Source organism: Alexandromys fortis, unplaced genomic scaffold (genome assembly GCF_014885135.2).
Source record: "Alexandromys fortis isolate MF-2015 unplaced genomic scaffold, M_Fortis_MF-2015_v1.1 scaffold_50, whole genome shotgun sequence".
NCBI lineage: Eukaryota > Metazoa > Chordata > Mammalia > Rodentia > Cricetidae > Alexandromys > Alexandromys fortis.
This window is the reverse complement of record NW_026067932.1, coordinates 9,044,708-9,069,237: the sequence shown is the minus strand read 5'-3', so window position 1 is coordinate 9,069,237 and position 24,530 is coordinate 9,044,708. Positions and strand designations below refer to the sequence as shown.

The 24,530-nt window shown below is 43.5% G+C and overlaps 1 protein-coding gene across 2 annotated transcripts in view; it reads right to left on the bottom strand.

The window, feature by feature from the left end:
* The window catches only part of Hcfc2 (host cell factor C2), a 32,982-nt gene extending 11,069 nt beyond the window's left edge, over positions 1–21,913 (bottom strand). Inside the window, exons 1-10 of one of the 2 annotated variants that reach the window (XM_050145715.1) lie at positions 21,714–21,912; positions 20,144–20,292; positions 18,587–18,747; positions 15,926–16,134; positions 15,140–15,224; positions 13,389–13,495; positions 13,103–13,291; positions 9,479–9,646; positions 8,918–8,970; positions 4,270–4,444 (exon numbers count right to left, since the gene is read on the bottom strand). In XM_050145715.1, coding sequence (XP_050001672.1) covers positions 4,270–4,444; positions 8,918–8,970; positions 9,479–9,646; positions 13,103–13,291; positions 13,389–13,495; positions 15,140–15,224; positions 15,926–16,134; positions 18,587–18,747; positions 20,144–20,292; positions 21,714–21,876 — 1,459 coding nt within the window. In that variant the 5' untranslated portion in view covers positions 21,877–21,912. Of the gene's footprint in view, positions 1–4,269; positions 4,445–8,917; positions 8,971–9,478; positions 9,647–13,102; positions 13,292–13,388; positions 13,496–15,139; positions 15,225–15,925; positions 16,135–18,586; positions 18,748–20,143; positions 20,293–21,713 lie in introns of both variants that reach the window. The other variant, XM_050145716.1, reaches the window with a different exon arrangement.
* Positions 21,914–24,530: the final 2,617 nt, after the last annotated feature.

The window sequence follows — 24,530 nt, the reverse complement described above, 5'->3', positions numbered from 1 at the left end:
TGCTGGGGAGGCAGAGAGAGGCAGATCTCTGGGGCTTGTTGGTTAGCCAGCTTAGCTAAATTAGCAAGCTTCACGTACAAATTAGAGATCCTATCTCAAAAAACAGGGTGGAGAAGGACTGAGGAAGACACACAAGGTGTCTCTAGCCTTTGCATGCACACAAATGCACATCTGTGGACACATGCACGCATGTGCACACACACACCTGGACCTGGGAAATATAGCCAGAGATATCAATAATCAATCTAACTAATCACAATGTTCCTTTCATAAGGGTTTATGACGGCTAGAGTGAAAGAGGACATTTACCAAGGATGAAACCCAGCTCCAAGAACACGAGAACCAGTGACAAAGTCAGCAATCACTCAGGCTTGGAGGACTGCTAATCCTCTGCACTAATCTTTAAGATTCAGCTACTTATTATGTGTGCAGTGCTCTGCCTGCTTGTATGCATGAAGGCCAGAAGAGGGCGCCAGACCTCATTACAGATGGTTGTGAGCCACCATGTGGTTGCTGGGAATTGAACTCAGGACCTCTGGAAGGGCATCTGGTGCTCTTAATCTCTGAGCCATCCCGGCCCCTGGACTAATCCTTCCTAAGGAAAAGAGTTTGTTGAGTTTATTCACAGTAGAGGAGATAAGCTCCATCTTAGTGTGTGCTGATTAACATAAAGAAGCAGGGAATACACTGGGATGAGGGATGGTACCTCAGTGTAGCATAAGGATGACAACATGGCAGGCAGCAGGACCTTGTTTAAAACTGGGGTTAGAAAGAGCTACAGTTGGATGCAGCGATCCACATCTATAATCTCAGCATTCAGAAGGCTGAGGCAGGAGGATCTCAAGTTAGATCAGGCTACATAGTGATATCTTATCTTACCAAAATAGTCAAAGAAAAAAAAAACTTTGTGTCTGTGTATGTATTTGGTTTTTCAAGACAGAATTTCTCTATGTATCTCTCTTGCTGTCCTGGAACTCACTCTGTAGACCAGGCTGGCCTCGAACTCACAGAGATCCTCCTGCCTCTGCCTCCTGAGTGCTGGGATTAAAGGTGTGTGCCAACACCACCTGGCTTGTTGTGTACTTCTTGGTGCTTTCAGTTTTCAGAGTCACACACACACAAGTTCTGCACACAGCTCTGAAATGGATTAACCACTGGGTAGAACATGTTTAGAAAAGGGTGCACTGGACCTGTCATGGATGTCTGACATCGCAGCTTTTTTCCACTCTAAACTGACACTGTTTACTACTAAGCTATAGAGCAAATGGCCTTGTCACTCAGTTTCAGGGTATGTATGTGTGTGTGCGGGGCAGCATGAGATCTCTGCCTAAACCAGAAATACATTTGTGATCCTACTCATTTTCTGTCTTCTCTACCGTTGTGGAAGATAAACAGTGATGCCTATGGGTAATATTCATTTATCCCACAATACTGAAGACTTCCTGTAGGGCATTATGTTTACTTCTGTGATGGTGAAGGATCATCTAGTAAACACATGTATACAAAGAGTCACAAAGCATAATGCCCATCTTAAACAAAAACCAACCCCCTTCCCAACATTTATCTTTTCTCGGTGTCTTCAGCTGGGTGACCTTCAGTAATGCTTCTATCGGGTGTTCCTAAACTGAGCATCCTTCTCTGCATGCACCCGTGCTGCAAACACAAGTCATCAGCAGTCAAGCACTGGCTGTTGGGAATCTCACAGCGAGCATGTCAACAAGGCCTCTGCTCCTGTGGAGCTTACATCTTAGATAGCCTCTCCATCTATCTGTACAGCTGAGAGCCGCCTCCGAGACTCCACACCTATACACTCAACTGCCCAGGACCTCGGCTGAGTTCACAGCTGGATTCCTGCTCCTGCCATTTTCATTCTGATGAGGTCAGTGTTCATTCTGATGTTCAACTAAAAAGTCTTATTTGATTTGCTTTTTTCTCTCATAACCAACAGCTGTCAAGTCTAATTAATAAACCTTTCTAAGAGCCTCTAAAATGTTTCTTCTCTGTTCTGTCTTGCCACTGTTTTATCTTTATGTACATCCATCTGAGAGGGCTAAAAGAAGCCCCACCCAGTCTTTCAGTTATTGCCTAAAGCATCTCTTCCCCTGGTACAGTCAGAAGTTTCTTTCAGTGAGAGCGCAAATGTAATCATATCACTCCGCTACTTCCGCTCTGCAAACAGTGTCTCCCGAGACTGACACGGGTGTTTACCATGCCTCAGGCACTGTCCTTTACTATTTGCTCAGGAACAATTTTACTGAGGATCTGGAAATCTCAAGATTGAGTTTGTTTCCAGCATATAAACTTCTTTGTAAGACAGAAAATTACAAATAAGAAATTTTAAACTATATAAGTTTAGGACCAAGTTTATCTATATCAAATAATACTTTTACATCAGGAAAGAAAGTGACCCTTCCATGTGTAGTAGACCACACCTATATCCCAGCACGTGGAAGGGTGAAGGAGGAGAATCACTAGGAGCTTGAGGCCAGATAGCCTGGGATAGGTTAGTATGGGATACACAGTGCGTCTATCTCAAAAGAAAAAATAAAATAAAATAAAAGTCAGGTGATTGTGGCACATGCCTTGAATCCCAGCACTTGGGAGACAGCATCAGGCAGCTCTCTGTGAGTTTGAGGCCAGCCTGGTCTACAGAGCTGTTTCCAGGACAGCCAGGGATAAAAAGAAAAACCCTGCCTCTAAAAAAAAAAAAAAAAAAAAAAAAAAAAAAAAAAAAAAAAAAAAAAAAAAAAAAAAAAAAAAAATAAAAGCAAACAAGCAAAAAGGAAGGAAAATCAACAAAAGTGCTCCTTTTGTGTAAGCAGAGCAATAAGAACAGTATAGGAAATAACCTTTCTGTAGTATTTTTATCTATTGTTCAAAATGGAAATAAAAAATGTTTATTCTGGAGGCTGGAGAGATGGCTCAGAGGTTAAGAGCATTGCCTGCTTTTCCAAAGGTCCTGAGTTCAATTCCCAGCGACCACATGGTGGCTCACAACCATCTGTAATGGGGTCTGGTGCCCTCTTCTGGCCTGCAGGCATACACACAGACAGAATATTGTATACATAATAAATAAATAAATATTAAAAATGTTTATTCTGTTATATTTGAATCCCTGAACAATTAGATTTGGAATAGCTATCACAATATCTTAAAATTAAAAAGCTACATTTCTATTCCAAGGATATACCAGAATAATTTTTATTTATTTGTTTGTTTGTTTTTTTCGAGACAGGGTTTCTCTGTGTAGCCCTGGCTGGCCCTGAACTCACAGAGATTCACCTGCCTCTGCTTCCCTGAGTGCTGGGATTAAATATGTACATCACCACCACCCAGTCCAGAATTAAAATTCATAAAATAATTTTAGGTATTGAAATCCCAGGTATGTATCTCAGTGGCACCTGACTATAACCAGGCATGGTAGATCATGCCTATGATCTCATCACTTTATAGACCGAGGCAGGAGGACCACAATTTTGGGTCAGCCCAGGCTACAATAGTGAGGACAGCTAGTATGGGCCACAGAGTGAGATCCTGTTTAAAAAACAAAAATTAAGCCCGGCGGTGGTGGCGCACGCCTTTAATCCCAGCACTTGGGAGGCAGAGGCAGGCGGATCTCTGTGAGTTCGAGGCCAGACTGGTCTAGAAGAGCTAGTTCCAGGACAGGGACCAAAAGCTACAGAGAAACCCTGTCTCGAAAATCAAAAATAAATAAATAAATAAATAAACAAACATAAAAAAAAACAAAGTACAACAGAATATTCAGATAAAAATAACCAGAGTATGAGCTGTCTTATGAACCAAGTGATTAATTAACAGTCCCCACTGCTGAGTTACTGTCATCCAGATACCTGCAAGGCAGCTATTACTAAATGACAACTCTCCATCCAGCCCATATCTCAGCATCGTGGAAACAGGAACAAGATGAACAAACCTCATACAGCTACAAAGTGACAGAACAGGCACAAGGACAGTCACACTGACCAAAATCAATGTCAACAACAATTCCCTGACTGAATTGCATCCTTACAGTCTGTCACTGAGGTTCACTGTGAACAAAGTGAACAAAACCGTCATGTAAGTCCCGGCCTTTAGTCCCAGCACTTAGAGGCAGAGGCAGATGGTCTGCTAGTTCCAGGCCAGTCACAACTACACAGTGAGGCCCAGTCTCAAGACACAGCACCAACAGCACAGTGTCTACTTCTCAGTGACTCTCCACCTCTCTGCCAGTGCTATAAAGTTGGGCTTTATTGAAAGGCGACCTTGTACCTTCACTCTTCCAGAGCATATCTGCCACACAGCTGTTGTTATGAGGAGCATTAGGCGCCAAAGGCGAATGCAAGCCAGCATTAGAGTCGGCTGCTCTGAAGTCTGGTTTGCTTTTCAGTGAGGTCCCCTTCATGGCTGTGTGCTCAGTTTTTGCACTGTTTACTGTATCACTAACCTACAAGAAATAAAATAGTTCATCATAGCAAGTAATATTCAATAAAATATAAGTCAATATTTAAAAAAAACAAGCAAAATAATTTCAAGTACATTTGGGGAAGTAAATTCACCAACAGGGAGTGGTGGTACACACCTGTAATCCCAGGTATTTTGAGAGATGGGGCAGAAGGCTCCAGTGATATAGGCTAGCCTAGGCTAGGAAATAAGATTCTCAAAACAACAACAGAAACAAAAACTTACCAAAATGCAAAATATTTAATATATATAACTATATCTTTTTCGAGACAGGGTTTCTCTGTAGCTTTGGAGCCTGTCCTGGAACTTGCTCTTGTAGACCAGGCCTGCATATGCCTCCCGAGTGCTGGGATTAAAGGTGTGTGCCACCACCCCCGGCCCACATCCCTAATTTTTATACTCATTCTTTAACCTAGTAGTTTTCAGATTTTTTTTTACTTAATCTCCTTGTTCCAAAGATTATATTTTCAGTTTACCATTTTCAAATGGAGGCTAGTATTACAAGCAAATATTTATGCAGCACAGCTGAGGTCATGAACACCACTCAGTTTAGCATTTTTATTAACAATTTTTTGTTTTTCGAGACAGGGTTTCTCTGTGTAACAGTCCTGGCTGTCCTGAACCTCACAGAGATCCACCTGCTTCTGCCTCCCGAGTGCTGGGATTAAAGGTGTGCGCCTCCATCACCCTACACCAATGATTTGCTAGCTGACGGGGTGTAAATGTGTGAGGGTGCGTATGTGTCATGATACACGTGTGTGGTCAGAGGACAGCTTGATGGGGTCAGTGTTCTATGTATGTAAGTCCCAGGGATTGAACTCTGGTGGTCAGACATGCATAGCACGTTCTTGACTCACTGAACCATTTTGTTAGCAACCCCTATTCTTTAAAAAAGATTTTAGACACTTCAGACACATAGCTGAAAAATCTGATGATTCCTAAAAGAAAAATTTCAGCAAAGGAATTATTCTGTATGACTGGGTTTTACATGTAAAGATTCAACACTGCTGCTTGTCAGTATTATTTACTATTAAACATTTGATCAGAAACCTTCCTAATATTGAACATGGTGGTCTGGGATTGTAATTCTGGCTACATGGGAAGCTGGGGCAGAGAAGATGGGGTCCAGGGAAGAGGAGAGGAAAGAGAAAGGGGAGGAGGGAGGAAGGGAGAGACATTTTAACTTGCCTTCCTAGATATACTATAATGAACACATTTAAACTGTATGGCAGTCCAGGCTATCAGTGACATCACATCCTTTATCTTTAAACACTCCAGTGTTGCTGCTGTTTTCCTTGTGAGTGTGTGTTTGTGTGTGTATTTTTATACTCCCTGAGCCATCTTGCTGTCCTCTAGATATCTGATTTCACAAGGAATTTCCACAATATATACAATGTATATATGTATATAATGTATACAATGGACCTGAACACACTTCTGTCACTTCATCTACATCATCTGTGTTAAGAGCCATTCTCAGCACTTATAATAACAAAATCAAAAATTCATCAGTTTTCAAAAACACTGAAGATGTTCTAAATACAACACCTAATCAGTATGCAAACTTGCTTTATCTTTAGTAACAGAAAAACTGCATATAAACCACATTGTTACTTTACAGCAATTTCTCAGGCCGGGGAGGCGACTCAGTTGATAAAACACTTTCAGCACAAATAGAGAACCCGGGACCCAAATAAAAATCCGTGTGAAAAGCTGCATTGCGGTGGTGCATGCCTGTAACCCCAGTGCTAAGGAGTGGGGATAGTCCAGCTGAATTTACACCACTTACGTTCAGGTGGATGCCATCTTAAATATACGGTGCAGAGCGATTGAGGAGGATTCCTCGTTTGACCTCGGCCTTCCATGTGATCATATAAATGTACACTTGCATACACACACAATATACTTCAATATAAATTATTACTAGCAAATATTTTATTCCTATAATTATTTTAAATACTTCCACATTGGACTGTACAAAATTTTCTTGGGAAAAAAAAAAAGATTGTGATTTGAAAAAGCTTAAGAGGCCCTGGACCAGAGGATGAAGAAGGTCAGGAGACAAAAAAAAAAAAAAGAGGAAAAGAAATTGCTTTAGATGGTGGAATTTGATTTTGAATTAATTACAGGAAAGGAAAAAGAAAATTAAAAAGGGAGGCAGATAACAGCAGGAAAGAAAGAGCTGTATGTGATGAACAACACCATTGGGCACTGCATGGCTCATCTAGTTACGTCACCATCCTAACACGGACATCAAGTACAGTGTGGCTCATCTAGATACGTCACCATCCTAACACGGTCATCAAGTACAGTGTGGCTCATCTAGATACGTCACCATCCTAACACGGACATCAAGTACAGTGTGGTTCATCTGTGGGTACGTCACCATCCTAACACGGTCATCAAGTACAGTGTGGCTCATCTGTGGGTACGTCACCATCGTGAGACAAACATCAAACTGAACTCCACTAAAAACACTTGAAGGCTGGAGAGGAGTGGAAAATGTGGAGAGGGACGTCATCAAATCTTCACCTTCCATTACCTTTTCTGTGTATGTACGTCTATGTGTGTGAACATACAGGTACATATGTGTGAAGACCAGAGGACACCTCAGCTGCAGTTCTTCAGGAATGCTATCACCTTGTTTTTTGAGACAACTGGCCTAGAATCTGCCAAGGAGGCTTGGCTGGCTAGCCGGCAAGAATCCTCCCGTCCCTGCTTCCTAGTTCTGGGATTTCAAGCACTTACCACCCCTCCCAGCTTCCTTATCTTTTTATTGAAGATACACGATCAAAAGTGAGAAAGTAAAGGCATAGCAAAATAAGAATTTTATTTATTGTTGTTGCTCTTTTGTCTATGTAGCTCTGGCTGTCCTGGAACTCACTCTGTAGATCAGGCTGGCCTCAAACTCACAGAGATCTTACTGCCTCTGCTTCCTGAATGCTGGGATTACAGGCAGGTTACCACACCCAGCTAAGATTTCATTCAAGCGTGCATAGTTAGATACTAAAAGAAAGCGAGAATTGTTTAAAGGAGTTGTTTTCAGCACGATCCAAGAACAGGGAGGGGCAAGGCAGTCACCCATGATCTTATCACAAGCCATGCAATACCATTCAGCTTATGATGTATATACACACACATCACATACAATACTCATGGCACATGTATACTATAATGTAAATGTAGTTTATTTTCTAAAATAGGCTACTCACAAAGTATGAGCACAACTTGTAATATCTCCTTCCTAGATAACCACAAGATTTTCTCTCATTCTTGGTCCTCAGCCATGCTCAAAGCAGGACCATACCTCATCCCTTTCCATGGAAAGGATCCACTGATGGCAACAGCAGTTTCCCAGATGAAAATAATGAATTTTAATAAGTTGAGCCATTAACGTCCACAATACTTACCATGACCACCTCATAAGGAACAAGTAACTTTACACAAGTTGTTCAGCTTAGATACTGATAGTCTTTGGTAAATGAAATATATAAGTATACTTAAATTATATTTTATATATTCAGAATAAATATATATATATATATATATATATGACATCTAAGAATATCACAATATAAACTTAAAATACTTTGTTTTGGTTGAGACAGGGTTTTGTGTAGTTGAGGCTAGCTCAATTCCACAGTATAGCTGAGGCTGGACTCTTGACCTGGCTCCACCTCTCAAGCTCTGGGATTGCAGATACACAGCTGGTGTGGGACAATTCTGTATTCTGTCAATTATGTTTTAAATAAACGCTGACTGGCCAGTAGCCAGGCAGGAAGTATAGGCGGGACAACCAGATAGGAAGTATAGGCAGGGCAATGAAAACACAGGAGTATTCTAGGAAGAAGGAAGTTCCTCCCAGACGTGGAAGAAGGAAGATATGACCTACCCCGCTGAAAAAGGTACCAAGCCATGTGGCTAACATATACTAGAATAATGGGTTAATATAAATTACAAGAGTTAATAAGAAGCCTGAGCTAATGAGCCAATCAGTTTATAACTTATGGAGATGTCTGTGTGATTTTCTTTGGGGCTAAATGGCTATGGGAACTGGGCAGGACAGAAACCCTAACAAGCAGGCCATCATGTTACACACCACCACACCTGGCTCATAAGTATCAATCCAAATAGAACAGCATCCAACACTATAGGCAATGAAACTAGGCTTCTCTTCAACACGGATTTCAATTCAGGCTTCTATCATAGAACGTCTTTTCTCCTTTTATTTTTGTGGTGCTAGAGGCAGAATTCAGGGTCTCGTGTTTGCCACCAAGCACTCTAACACTGAGCCTCATCCCCAGGCCTGTGAAAACCAGGCTGCCTGGACAGTTCAGAGCTGATTCTCAAATGGAGCAAGGAGTAATGACCCTTATTCAGAGTAATATGCAAAAACCCTCGGCACAAACTGGCTAGCCCACGAGTATTCACTGTCAGCACAGGAGCTTCCACTTACACTGTTCTGAAGGATGCTATTACTGCCTTGTCTCTGAGGGTCCATCCTGCCTCCTGTAGGAATGAGAAAGTTCACACTGATATGCTCTTCATTGGCATCCATAAACTGCGTTGTCAACAGTTTTAAATTTACACATTAAAGATTAAAATACCATCTTTATCCAAGTGTATCTGCTTTCTTAATAGTTACTTAATAGTTGCTGAAGACTGTAACAAATTTTGTTGCTTTCCAGGGGCCTGATCAGTTAAAAACACTTCTGGAAACCAGTGAAGTATTTCTGAAGCTAACTGAAAACATGACTGGAGCTCAAGACTGAAGATTGTCAGGTCCACAGAACGAGCTGCAGGAAAGCACTCTGCACCTTTCTGAGTTCGCTACGACAGTGAGACAGCCGCCAGGTTCAGAGCTCATGCTCAGGCCAACTGGTTTGCCAGCCATGTACCAGGGCATCTTAAAGCTCATGCAGTTTCCTGAGCCAAGCATCGTCATGGGACTTCCGCAGTATGTTTTTAGAAAGCACACGAGCAGACATGCACTCTTTAAGCACAACACTTATTTTACCTAGCGTATTTGGTGCTGCTGAAGAATCAGGTGATGCAGTTTGGTACGGCAAGTCAGTATTCAACTGCAAGAGATAGCCCTCGACCGTCGGCACTTCGTCCCACTTGACGTGGAAAGAGTTGGTAGTAGCTTTGATCAGCTGGACTTGGGATGGTGCTGGTGGTTTCTCTAAGGAAAAACATTATATAGAGCCTTTAGTTTCAATCACAACCACAGTCTGCCAACAGTTTTGGTGGGCAGGAGCTTGAAAACACCAGCAGTGAACACCACACCTGTTTGCTGAAGATACTTAAAGACAGACAAACCAAAGTAGTTTGAAGCTCTGATTTTATTCAATTTCTTCTACAAATAAAACAACTCAATACCAAACTACTTGTGCCATTAGGATCAGAAGGCCGAAGATCTCCCCTGAATACACCTAATCATGTCTAAAAGGCTGAGAGGTGAGACTGGGTGTTATAGAATTATTGCTTTGTGTTTTACCTTCATGAATTTTAATTTTCTTAATTTAAAGAACTGATTTTTAGGGGCTGGAGAAATGGCTCAGTGGTTAAGAGCACTGGCTGCTCTTCCAGAGGTTGTGAGTTCAATTCCCAGCAACCACATGGTGGCTCACAACCATCTGTAATGATATCTGACACCCACTTCTGGCATGTGGGCATACATGGAAGCTGAATGTTGTAGACACAATTACTTACTTACTTAATTAGTTAATTAACTAGAGTGATATTTTTTAAAAAAAAAAGAACTGATTTTTAACCAACAGCATACATGCTAGAAATACTGCTGCTAGCAAAGATGACTTGGATATATTTTGGAACAACATGAAGTTTTTACCCTTTAACAAAATTAGTACTACCCAAAACACATAACCTTGGTATAAAATATCAGTAACATAAAAAATATTGCTAATATTTCCACAACAAGTAACAGATCTTCTAAGATTTGAAATTATAGCCAGGTGGTGGTGGCGGCACATGCCTTTAAACTCAGCACTTGAGAGGCAGAGGCAGGTGAATCTGAGTTTGAGGTCAATCTGGGCTACAGAGCAAGTTCCAGGCCAGCCAGGGCTACACAGAGAAACAAAAAGTATCTGAGGTTGTACCTGATGACAATATTGCTGGTCCAGTCTTCCATGTATACTAAGGGTGTCAGCAAGCTTCACAACTGAGAGGAAATATGTCCCTAGCTTTGGACAGTTAGTTAAGAAAATTCATCTTTGTGATTTCTCAGCTGTCCAGAGCAAGTCCGAGATCTACTTCATTTTTTAAATATCTCTTCAAAATATTTTAATCATTACTTTATGTATATAGGTGTCTTGCCTTCATGTGTATCTGTGTGTCGTGTGCATGCCTGGCACACAGAGACCAGGAGAATGTGTCGGATCTCCTGGACCTGGAGTTACAGATGGTTGGATGCTGGGAATTAACTCTGGTCCTCTGGAAGAGTAGCCTGTGCTCTTATCTGCTGAGCCATCTCTTCAACCTAAAATGTATCATTTTACTGATGATAACAACATACGTCCAAGAAGCCACAGCCAGTCCAAGCCTATTCCCTGAACTGGTTTGTGGAAGTACAGCAGTACTCTTTGTTAGCGTATTTTCCCTAGGCTTACCTCCGTGCTTCAAAGTGAGTCAGGAGACAGTGAGGCCTGTTCCTTCAACAATTTTTATGTAAAGTCCCCCACCACCCCTTCAGCAACCCAAGCAGTTTATATCCCTCAAAGGATGGCAGCCCACAGCTGAATTAAAGCAAACATTTGGGAAAGTCCAGGAAGTAGACCAGATATTAAAGGGGAGGACATGGAGGGAATTTTTAAAAATGTAAATCCTGAAATAAATTTCTAAAACACTAAAGACCATGAGTTTCCAGACTGAAAGGGCCCACTGAGTACTTATCACAGTGATGAAAACCAGGTATTGGGTTGGAGAGATGGCTGTAGCACCAGCGTTTCCCCAGAGAACCCAAGCTTCCGGGCCAGGTGGGTCGCAACCATCTGCAGCTCCCAGGCCCCCTGCACACACTAAAATTCAGACTCACATTCCTACAAATAATTTTAAAAAATCAAAACAAAATTTCCTTTAAAAAGAAAAGGACAAAGAAGCAAGCAAGGAGTGGATGGTGGTGCACACCTACGGCAGGAGGGCTGTGCAGTTGAGGCCTCACAGGCTAGTTTGGAAGGCTCCGTCTAAATGAACAGAAACAAACCACCACCATCATAAAAATTTAAAATTTCAGGAACAGGGGAAAAATTACAAATGCTTCTAGAGGCAGGGGGAAGTGAAAAGGTCATGTTAAAAAAAGATTCAAAACAGAAACCTAGAAAATATAAGGAATATAATTCGAGTCACAGGCATCGGTACTTTTCTCTTTTTCTAGCTTTGGAGCCTGTCCTTGATGTGGGAGTCCCCTCTGTGTGTTGCTTGTATTGGTTAATGAATAAAGAAACTGCCTTGGTCTGACAGGGCAGAACTTAGATTGGCAGAGAAGACAGAACTGAATTCTGGGAGGAAGAAAGCAGAGTCAGAGAGATGCCATAGATCGGCCAGAGACAGATGCTGGGAATTTTACTAGGTAAGCCACTGCCATGTGGTGATACACAAATTAATAGAAATGGATTAAATTAAGATGTAAAACTTAGCCAATAAGAAACTAAAACTAATGGGCCAAGCAGTGATTTAATTATGCCCATATTCCCAAATATTGTTTATAAATGTTCTTTTACATTTAAAGGGGGATATGATATAGATATGAATAATTTACATTGGTATGGATCTTGGTTTATTGATACAAATTTAAGGTCAATTTTGTTATATGTGTGTGTATTTCTGATCTTGATTAAGGTATTGTGTTTGTGTAGTTCATTTAAAAATGTATAATTAAAAATATAGGTCAATAGATAGCCATCTATAATAGTCAAAATTGTAGTCATGCTAGTTAGGTTTTCTAGATATATAGAGATATATTTCAGTTGGTTAGGTATTCTTCAAATCTTGCAGGGACCTTCAGAAGATGGCATTTAAATGCTCATGCTCTCAGACTGGACAGCAAGTGTCAGAACCTGCTGAGATATACTGCAGGTCCCCACTTTAAAACTGATGTAACTAGGAGCAAATGACCTAACATGCCCTTTAATCTGAGGCTGTCTGGTACCTCTGCACCATAATACTGGGGTTACAGATTTGTAGGCAAGTACCACAGGGGTGGAATGTTTCTTGCCATATTTTTGGGGAGAGGGGAGAGAGTTAGACACAGGGCTTTTCTGTGTAGCCCTGGCTGTCCTGGAACTTGCTCTTGTAGACCACACTGGCCTCAAACTCAGAGATTCATCTGCCTCCTGAGTACTGGGATTAAAGGTGTCACCACCACTTCCCAGCTCTCAGCACATTCTTATCAGGGTGTAAATGATATGAATAGAATTTAGCACTACTGATAACAATCTGGATCACCTGTTAAGACTACAAACAGTTCTCCCCTTCAGCACCTTGGAAAAGAATCCTCCTTCCAAGTGGGGAGCCTTACATATTCCTCCCAGTGACTTCTAATTGTAAGGATTCCTTTCCAGTCTTTAAAGGCAGACGCTGAGTATCTGTATGAAGAACTTCATTACGCACTCTTACGTACCAGTATCGAGATACCAGAGATCCTTGCAGCACACTTGACTATTGAGGGCTTTTTTGTAGCCATCTCTTCCACTCCAGAAGTACAGTCGAGTGCCGACCGCAACGGCACAGTGTCCAGCTCGTGGTCTCGGCCTTGAATTTTTTTTATCTTCCTGAGAATCTGACACTAGAGTGGTCCACTCTGCTGTATCTAAATAGAAAGAAATTTCCATGACTCAGTAATTGCTCTTAAGCAACAAACAGCAAACATGACTTTATTACCTCAACGAGAAAGTCTCAAGACTCACCTAGATTCAGGTAAGAAAATGAGCTCGTACATCTCCACTCGCAATCATTAGGTGAATTCTCAGGATTCTCCCCCTTGTGGGGAACCCATCCACCAAAAATGTACATCCTGCATGACAGAAGAGAACCAAGGACTTAAAATAAATTTTACTTTCTGGATAGGAAACACAAGAATGAGCTTATCTGCCAGCTTAAAGCTTCAGAACTCCTCACCTACCACACTGTAAAGGGAGCATTGTATAGACAAAATGAACAAAACGGTCTTTCATAAAGGAGTTTACCATTGTAAGCAAGGATGGTACACATCTAGGAAAGAGGAGGATGCTCGGAGCTCATGAGTGTAAGGCCACAGGGAATGGAACAAGAGCCTGTCTCAACAACAATAAACCTGACAACTCTATAAAGCAGAACTGAACCAAAATTACACTCCGTCGAGGAAGTGTAAGTGAACAATGTCTCGACTATATCATATGCTTAGTAAGAGCGCAGGCACCCATCCATCTCTGCTTTTTAACTGCACATGCACAAGTCCCCAAAATGCTGGGCTTTCACCTGCAACTGTAAGCCCAGTTAGCCCTTCCTTCCTAAGTTGCTTTTGTTAGGGTATTTTCAACACATCAACAGAAAAGTAACTAAGACAGTGATCAAAAAAGATGAAATTTCACTTAACTTTGGGTTACTACCGTTACTTAAACATGACAACTTTAAGCCTGCCCTGGCTATGAATGCCTGGAGCCCCAGCTGTGCGGGAGGCTATGGTAGAAGAATGCTGGAACAAGCGTGGTGGTGCAGGCTTACAAGCCCAGCTTCCCAGGGAATCTGAAGCAGGAAGATCACAACTTTGAGGTCTGCCTGGGCAAGTTAGGGAGACTTGGTCTTCAAAGGAAAAAAGGTTTGGTGATGCAGTTCTGCGTGTTGGTAGGACACTGAGATGTGTTTAAGTGCGCGGTTCCAACTCCAGCACTGTTAAACACAGATAGCAGACCACCTTGTCGGAACACTGTCCGAGAATGGAGCAGTGTGAGAATTCTGAGTGCTTGTGGAAAAACTCCACGAAAACAAGACAAGAGTCTGATGGCCTCAGTTTGTTCAAATACAGAACTGTTCTTGGAGTGCGTTTCATCTCCTCTCAGGTATAGCAGACAGGCGTTTAATTCTATCCCCTGTTATTCATACGCCTCTATGGGAAAACAGGGTTTTGCCACATGTGTCCTTTTGACTGAACACCTTACTCATGTGACTCTTTTTAACCCTCAGAGTGTAAACTGTCCGATGCTCCAAATAAAGTTGGCTTGTATGAGACTTTCAGGCCCTGCTCTCCTAGGCCCACGCCGCCAATTAGAACAGCAAACAGCTTTTCTTAAATTTTTTAAAAAACATTTTATTTTGTTTCTATGGGTGTTTTGTCTGCATATGTGCATATGTACCATATGTATGCCTGGTGTCTCCGATTCCCTGGGACTGGAGTTTCTGATAGATGTGGGCCCTGTGCAGACGCTGGGAACCTAACCAGAGAGGACAAAGCAGCTTGGCAACACCCGCTGACACTTAGGCCGTGCCATACCAGGAAAGGCACGGGGAGGAAGCTAAATAGGTAACCCAGACAGGTGTTCCAGCTCCCACTGACAAATTACTTTAGCTGTGATCAGCATAACAAGGTATTATTAAGTCTGCAAATCTATTTCTAAGGAAGGACCATCTTTACTTCTCTTTGTATCAGTCTTTCAAGGCAAACGAGAGAAGGAAGCCATACTTGTTTCCTATAACACTGGCTGTATGAAGGCTCCGCGGAAGTGGCACTGTCCCCTTCGTTTCTGGTTTTGACCATGACATAGTTTCTAGAAATAAATATAAGAAAATCAGGAATTTGATCTAATGATAGCAAATCACCTCAATTTACACACTTAAAAAAATAAAACAAAAGTACTTACCAAAAAAAGCAAAAACGTTTCAAATCAGTTATCTGAAGTCATCTTAAACATTCCCAGACCACAAGCACATCCAATCAGAAATCTACTTACACTGAATTTAACATTTCTCCTGAAGTGCTTAAAGTGTCACTAATTTTAAATGACAAATAATACTTTTGATTTAACCTTATTAAATAAATTTAAAAGACAGTGAAAAATGAGAAGCACATTTTCAATTATTCTCTTTCAGAGAGCTGCCCTCAGGTCTCCCATTGGTTAGCAATTCTGTGAAAGTCACACTTCCCATAGACAGGGAGGACAACAAAGAAATTAGTAACCCAACCAGACCCGTCTCAGGGTGAAAGACGGTCCCACTAACAATTACAGAGGACCATAAGCATGCACGTGGACCATTCTAGACAACCAGAATCTATGGTGGGTGCTCAAGGAAACATAGGAAATTTACTACCATAAATTGAACATTCAATTGTTCAAAGTGACTAATCATGTCTCAGCTGTTCCTGAGACTGTAAATGCTGACTATAATAAATATTTACAAAAACAAAAAAAATACATTTAAATTTTTCCTTTACCAATCCTAAGAAATTCCTGAATCAAATTAAGATTACCTAAATCAAGCTGCCATAGGTCATCCAGGCGAGCACCACACATTCCACCAAACACATACATCTTAGGACTCCCGGAGTCTTTTTTACAATATATAATAGCAGTGTGGGATTCTCTTGGAGAAGGTACAATGCCTTTCGTGGCTGGAATGCTCCAGCCCACGACACCAGAACCATGCTGTAGTTCCAGCTCATAGAAATCATTTAAATACCTAAGATAGCACAAAAGAAATGAAAACATTCAGATGATATGTATGTTTTATTTGTTTTTTTATTTCAATTAATAAATATATATTAGCCACACAGTGGCTAATCTCAGCACCCAAGAGTTTGAAGCAGGAGGACCATGAGTTCCAGGTCAGTATGAACCAGACATCCTATGTCAAAAAAGAAGAAAAGAAAAAGAAAAGGGGGCCTGAGAGCAGCTAGAAGAGCTCACTGCTCTGGCAGAGGACTAAAGCGGGTTCTTAGTGCGGACATCTGGTGGCTACAACCACCTGGAACTCAGTTACAGAGGACCTGATGCCCTTTGCTGTCCTCTGTAGGCATCTGCATGCACACTGTGCAATAAACCCATGCAAACACACAGAAGACACACAAACATTTTCAAAAAGAAAAAAAGGTCCATCATATGCTTATTGTAAAAAAAATTCACATAGTACAGAAAGGCACTAAAGCAAGCAAAACTTCCAGACACTCATTCCACACAGATTTATCACTCTACTGTGTCCAGGGTGAAGATGGAAAACATCTGTCAATACAACGGTGACAGTCTTAAAACACAGCCTGTCAGGACATGAGGTTCCTCTCCCCTGTATTTTAGTCTGGTCTGTGATGCTCTGAACAAGGTGCCACGGCTGGCTTGTGAAAGGCCATACTCATACACACACACACACACATATATACATATTAGATTCTTACTATAACACTGCTTGTGAAACTCTCAACCACACACTGTAAGGCCACTCTATGGTCTGGGTAGAAAGCCAACCCAGCATGCAGGAAGCCCAAGTTTCAGTCTTTAGCAACATATATACCAAACATGGCGGCACATCCCTATAATCTCAGTGCTCAGTGTGGCAGGATGATCAGAAGCTCAGTTATTCTTGGCTACATAGTCCAAAGTCTGCCAGGGCCATACGAGATCAGGTCTCAAAAGAGCCATCCACAGGCATATGGGGTGACAGCCCCACTGACTCTGTCCTTCAGCCGCCTCAGCTGACTCCCACTGAAGAGTCAGCCATCACTTTGTGCCGTGTAATTTCCTTACTTACAGAGTTTTGAGCACAGTAAAAGTAGTTTTGCATCGCTAGTTTACTACACAGCACTAGATAACCAACCATTCTTACGGACAGCGTTTTGGCAAACACCTTGAAGACACTGCTCTCTGGAATAAGCACTGCTTTGCAACTTCCAGCACACTGTAATGTCACAGCAATGTCCTAGACAGTGTCTTTAATTTAGAAACCATACTGAACTTGTCCTAAACAGCTTCTTTTCTTAAGATTTTTTTAATGAAATGACTTGTCTTCCCCAGAATGTTTCTGTTTCTGCCTCCTGTCAGCTGGGAGTTCATGCTGGCCACTGCACACACTTCTTCTTCATGTGGGCTCTAGAGATCCACACCCAAGGTCCTCACACTTCATGGCAAGAGCTCAACCTGCTGAGCTAGCTCCCAATTCCAAAATGACTTTTGTAACAACTAATTCAATTTCCTACTAACTTTCTACTCAAGTATGAGCGAGAAAAAAACAAAACAGTTTAGAACATAAACTTTCAAAGTTTAGGGACTGAAGAAATGGCTCAGTGATCAAGAGCACATCCTACTCTCTCAAAGAGCATGAGTTCCGTGCCAGCACCCACTGCAGCTGGCCCACAACTAACTGGAACCCCCCGCTCCACAGAGAGCCGACACTTGGGCCTCAATGGACACCCACACCCACAGGCACATATCTAACACGCAAACACCCACATAGACACACAATTAAACACACAAACCCTTATGCACAAATCTAACACACAAACACCCACATAGACACACAATTAAACACACAATCAAACCCTTATGCCTGGCGTGGCAGCACATGTCTTTAATCCTGGCACTCAGGGATGCAGAGGCAGGTGGATCTCTGAGTTCCAGGCCAGCCTGGTCTACACAGGGAAACCCTATTTTGAAATAAATAAACAAACAAACAAGTAAGTATTAGAAAAATAAAAAGCAAGACATCTATAGAAACGCAGAAAAGAAGAGAGACAGTGATCCACTCTCTGGAAGGGAGAGCAGTCCTGCTCGTGCAGTACACCTTCATAGACTGCAGGAAGCATGAGGACAACGGCTTTCACCTAACCAAGTTTTCAGAGAAAACACATGGTAAAATAACCACGTGACTGTTTGGGGCTGTGCATGACCCACCCAATGGGAATCACACTCAAGACATACAAATATACTGGCATAAGCAATTGTGCAAGTATCAATTTAAGATGATTTCTGATTAGAAAAGACAGTTTGAAAACATATTCTCAAGGGACTGAAGACCACAAACACACAAATATGTGTTTATTGTCAGTTTTCAATATGAAAATATAAGCTTAAGCCTTGTAGTAACTAAAGATAAAATATTTTAACCTAAATCATCAAACAAGCACTTGTCTACAAAAGCATACCTGGGGACATTGTTATTGGAATCTTCACTCTCATTCGCCAGACCGCCAAACAAATAGCATTTGTTACCATATAAAGAGAAACTATGTCCGAGACGAGGACAAGGAGGTAAGCCGGAAGGAGGAGGCTGGGGTTTCACTTTTCTCCATAGCCAACGACTTGCCTAACGAGAGAAGACATCCATATGAAAGCAGGCAGCGTCTACGTCAGTGCTATCAACAGTGAGTCACCCGTGACTGCCTCTGGGGATGAAGGACAAACATTGGCTAACACGGAGACTCGGTCTCACTATCAACTCTACACACAGTGAGTTTCATGACACTTCTAGGCTGGCCGCAAACTCCAAGAGACCTGCATGCCTCTGCCTTCCCAGTTCTAGAAAAAAGTCATGCAACACTATGCCCAGAGAACTGGCTAACTTCCGAAATTAACAGGTTTATCCTGGGAAGGCTGGCTGTGGTAACCCCAGAATTTGTGAGGCAAGAGGACCAGGAGGTGAAAGCTATCCTTGGCTACCAAGTGAGTTTTAAGGGCAGCCCGGGTTATGTGAAATCTGTGTCACAGAGCAGTCTGTGTGTGTGTGTGTGTGTGTGTGTGTGTGTGTGTGTGTGTGTGAGAGAGAGAGAGAGAGAGAGAGAGAGAGAGAGAGAACGGACATTCGAATAAATCTCCTATACACACATGTTTCCATAATGATACATTAAGTTTATAATAATAATAAATATCATCACTTCTAATTTCTTCCAAGTGAAAAAAATAAGTATCTATATATAGAACTTTAAGATAAGGTGTAATTCAAGAAATCTAACTTTTATATATTAGGTAATCTATGCATGCTAAATATTTAACCTTTAATAGCAAATCAAATTTCATTAAATCACATTAAAACAAAGTTCATTTAACAAATCAAATTCCAATTTTTTTTTTTTGGCCATGAGAATCTTCTCTATTTGAAATAGTGGTTTGCTTGGAAATACATACAACCAAATTACATCTGCCAGTGGCAGAAACCCTCATAATCAGGGCCCTTGGAACCTATCAAGAACAGTCACCAAGAACAAGCTCCGTTTAACAAGCAAATCAAATCTGGAAAGGCTATATGAAGCCGTGACCTCTCGGCATGACTGTGTGGGTGGGTCACTGCTGCTGCTAAAGGAAGCCATTCCTCTCATACTGAGGCATGCGTTTTCAAAGCATGCTTTGGGTTAGACACGCAAACGCCCAGGTCACTGCATGGACAATACTGGCTCCAAACACCAGAGGCAGGAGCCAGCAGTCTGTTCCAGAGTCCGAGGGTGCCGGTGTTGGAAGCTAAAGGACTACCGCACTCGCACACAGAAGCCTACGCTTGCGGCAGTACAGGACTGCTAAAGGTCAGGCATCTTTAAGCTGTAAATGTCACCAGACACAGTGAGGTGGAAACATCCTCTGGGAGGCTACAAAGTGTGGCGCATCTGTTACTGTACCCATGCTAATAAAACATTTTGTAATCTCTTCTTAAAACTTCTGATGATTTCATTAGGCACTTCAGACTGAGATAACAAATGTCAAACACTTACTTGTAGCTCATATAGTTCATTGCTGTATCTTCCATATTCAACCATGCCCCCAAACACTAGTATTCTAGTGCCATCACAGACAAATCCATGGGCCGCACAGCCTGGAGGGATGTCTCCTCTGACAGCTGGTAGGAACCACTGATTTGTAACTAGTTACCAAAAAAATATTGAAGTCAATTATAACAAATAGCTAACATGCATGAGTTTCATAATTAGATTATCAAGAATATATACATCTAATCAAAATATACGCGTATACATACATACATACATACCTATTCTTAGCCTGTATTCTAGTAGCCGTCAAAGGGGATTCTTTTGCTCCCCAGAGGGTACTGACTTTGCAATGTCCACAATCATATTTAGTTGTTACAACTTTCAGAAAGGAGGGGCTGCTACCAGTGAGCTGAGCCTGAGGATGCCAGCAAACATCTTATACCATACGAGGTGGTCTCTATGGCCAAAACTCACCTGTGCCAAAATGTTACTAATGTTTCTGTTGAAAGCCCTGATTTGCATTATTCAGCGCCTAGAAAAATCCTGATAGGTGTCCTGGCCATTATAGACATGGAAAACCTCAGATTTAGAAAGGCTTGGTAACTTTTAATACTGATTCTGAACAACTAGCAAAGCAAGAAGTCTAAACAGGTGTAACTTCTAAGTCCATAGTATTTACAGTATACCAAATCAAATACTTCGTAAACTTTTGATGCTAGAGTATTAGGGGTGGTAACAAAGAGGACCAAAAGTAACAAAATTTCACCTACCGAATTTGGCCTTTAGAGGACTACTGTGATCAAGTTGTTTCATCAAAGAAAAGTTGTGTGGTTGGGAACTAGATCGACCCCAAACTCCGTATAGTTAATTATTAGTTTCCGATGATTGCTAGACTACTTACTAGTGGGGAAAATAAATTTCTACCCTGCATGGTGGTAAAGGCTTGTCGCCCTGACCAGAGACACTTCACGCTCTGCAGCGGTGCCTCAGCTGAGACTGTCCTCTTTGGCGAGGACCAGTCCAGCCGAGCCGAGCACAGACACCCATCAACCGCAAATCCCTTCCCTGCCAGTTTAGAAAAAGTCTTGCCGGCTTCCGCCAGATACCGAGGACCGAAGACCTCCCCGCCCCTCAATCCTCTCCCGAAAGAGAGGGGGGAAGGCAAAGACTACCGAAGCCCGGCTAGGGGTGGCTTGTGTTTGACAGTGGCTGGGATCTCGGTCCCCCGAAGTGACCAGCCCGGGGTGGCGGGAAGGGGGGAGAAGCCCTGACCGTGGAACCCGCCGTCTCGCTCGGATCCGCGGGCACGGATGGGTCGGGGTGTCTCCATGTCGGCCGGCGAGCCCGGGGAAACCGAGCCGCCCTCCGGCACGCTGCCAGCTCGGGCTGCCGCCCACCCAGCCAATCTGCCGGCCGGCCGAGCGCTCCCCACCGACCGCCTGCCCCAGCCGGCCGAGGGAGCCGCGACCCCGGCGGTGACAGCTGTCAGCCCCGCGTCCGCCGCGACTCCCCTCCCCCAGCTCCGCCGCCGCCGCCGCCGTCCCCGAGGCGGGGTCGCCGAGCCGCCGCCTACCGGTGTTGTAGACGTGCAGCTCGTCGGCGATGCCCTCGTTGCCCCCGCCGAAGATGATCATCAGCTCCCGGATGGCTACGGCTCGGTGTCCGTGCCGGGCGCGGGGCACCGGCCCGGTGAAGGAGGAAACCCGCCTCCAGTTGAGGAGGCTGGGAGCCGCCATCTTCCCAACCCCCGCCCCTCGGCCCACAATGCCCCGCGCGCCACGGGCCCCACGGCTCGTGGGAGGGGGGGGGGGGAGACCGGGCACCGCCTCCAGCGGTGCGCGCGGGAGGCCCGGCACGTGACCCGCGGGCCCCGCCCACCCCACGGGCCCCGCCCACCCCAGCCCGCGGCGACGTGGCTGGCCCTCGGGGCGCCGCCGGGATGGGGAGCCCCTCCCGTGCAGCGGCCCTCCCTGCCCCTCCTCTGCCGTGGCTTTCCCGCGGGGTCTCCGAGGATCCACTCTGAGCATCTTCCGCGTGGGCGTGCCGCGCCCCCTAGACGGCTGTCACGGAGGTCCCGAGTGCTGGGGCTCGGGCAGGGCCTGGGGCAAAGCTGTCACCTCACCGACAGCAGGGGCGAATGGCCCCGGGCCCGATCTCTGATCGGACTGTCAGGTGTCAGGCCTAGATAGCAACAGTTAGCTCCAAAGGTGATCTGGCTCCGTTCATCAAGCGGAAGCAGGTGGCTTGTTGCTGTGATTAAATACCCCGACCCAAAAATGAAACGGTGGAAGGAAAAAGGATTTGTTTTGACCCACGGAGAAGCCCGGCAAAGCGAGGAGGCTTGGCAGGAGGTGGCTGATCGCGTTTCACCTGCAGAGAGCCACTAAGGTTGGGACCCAGCAGCCTTTCTCATTATTAAGTCCAAGGAATGGTGCCCCTGAAGTTTATTGCCATCCTAATTAACCTAATCTAGATAAGCCCACCTAGACCTGCCCACAGGCTAGACCCCCAGGTAAATCTAGATAGTATTAGGCTGACAAGATTGACTTATCACAGCAGGTCATCTCTGCGCTGCTAGCTACTGCTGACAGGTTGTCCATCTTAAATCACTTTCTCTGTAGTAACTCAGGATCTTTCCGACTGTTTAGGAAGCTAGGTATTTCCCTGTTGTGGTTGGGGAAATGAGGCATATAGATGCAGAAACTTGCTCCGGTACACGCAGAAAAGGACCCAAAGCAGGACTCCAACAGGCTTCCGTTTTCATGGCTTCCATTTTCATGGCTTCCAGCCTTAACCAGTAAATGTACTGCCTTTGACAGTGGGCATCTACAGCCCTTACTCCTTAAATGCCTTGCAGTTCAGTTCAATACAGAAATCACAAAGTAAAGAGTAAAACACTTATTTCTACCTATTTCTTTATTTATTTATTTTTGAGTCGCGTTTTCTCTGTAAGGAATTGAAATCTTTAGCTCAGCTTATCAAGATGGCACTGTAGGGAACACCTCTTCTCTTACCTCTTACGGGTTCCACTTCTCTCATCCAGCTGCCTCACACACCCCTCACCTCCCACAAAGCTAAGTATGCGTCTCTTAGTTCTTGTCCACCTGAAGAGGCCTCCCTGAACATTAGTGCAGCCATGACAGGTGCAGACTAAGAATCCTGGGACTAGGCCTCACCTGTACAATACACAGGAAAAGGCACAGACTGTACCCTTGTAGGGGACCAATTAGAACTGAGACTAACAAGTACTAGGTGCTCAACATTAATAGCTTACCTAGCGTGAGAATTTCACTTTTCATCAAAGCTTACTGTCATTTTAGTTTCTACACATTACAGTCATGCTCTGTTGTGCCCCTTCTCTCCCTCCCTCCCTCTCTAATGTTGTGATTGAACTCAGGACCTCCATGCTTTGCCTGTGTTTCCTTGAGACAGGCTGTCGTGAATTAATTATTCTTTTTTTGTTTGTTTGTTCTTTTGTTTGTTTGTTTGTTTTGGTTTTTTTGAGACAGGGTTTCTCTGTGGCTTTGGAGCCTGTCCTGGAACTAGCTCTGTAGACCAGGCTGGTCTCGAACTCACAGAGATCCGCCTGCCTCTGCCTCCCGAGTGCTGAGATTAAAGGCGTGCACCACCATCGCCCGGCGAATTAATTATTCTTTAAGCCAGTTTTCTAAAACGACCCCCAAGGAATACAGAAACTAGAGGAAGAAGATGTCTGGGAACATATAAAAGATGCAATGAGTGTTTATATTTTGTCATATAACTCTTAAATGTGAGGGGACTGGAACAAAACTGGCAAAGCTGAGTTACTGTAGCATGGATTCTAATTGTTCTTAATAATAAAAACACAGTCAGCTATTAGGGGGTGAAAGCTGAAGGATCAGAGAAGCAGAGCAGCCAGCCACTAGAGAGTTCTTACCTCCACCAATGCTCAGACCAAAGGGGTGAGCCTGTCTCTACAAACCTCAGACTGCATCTCAGACTGAATCCTCAGACTGCACTGAGCTCCTGTCTCCTCCTGCCTTAAATCCCTCTCTGTCAAGCCTTTTCACTCCTGTCTCCACCTCTGCAGTGCTGGGGTTAAAGGCATATGATCCCAAATTCTGAGATCATTTTTGTGTGAACTCTGTTTCTCTTTTAGACAGCTTCAATCTCGTGTAGCTCAGGGTGGCCTCGAACTCACAGAGATCTGTCTGCCTTTGTCTCCCGAATGCTGGGATTAAAGGTGTGCACCACCACTGCCTGGTATCTATTGCTAACTAGTGGCTTAGCTCTGCACTCTGATAGTCAGGCAAGCTTTTTTTGTTAGATTAAAAACAAAACAAAATATCACCACAGGGTAAAGAAGTAAGTTTTCGACAAACACAAAGTGTTTAAGGAATTGTATTTTTTC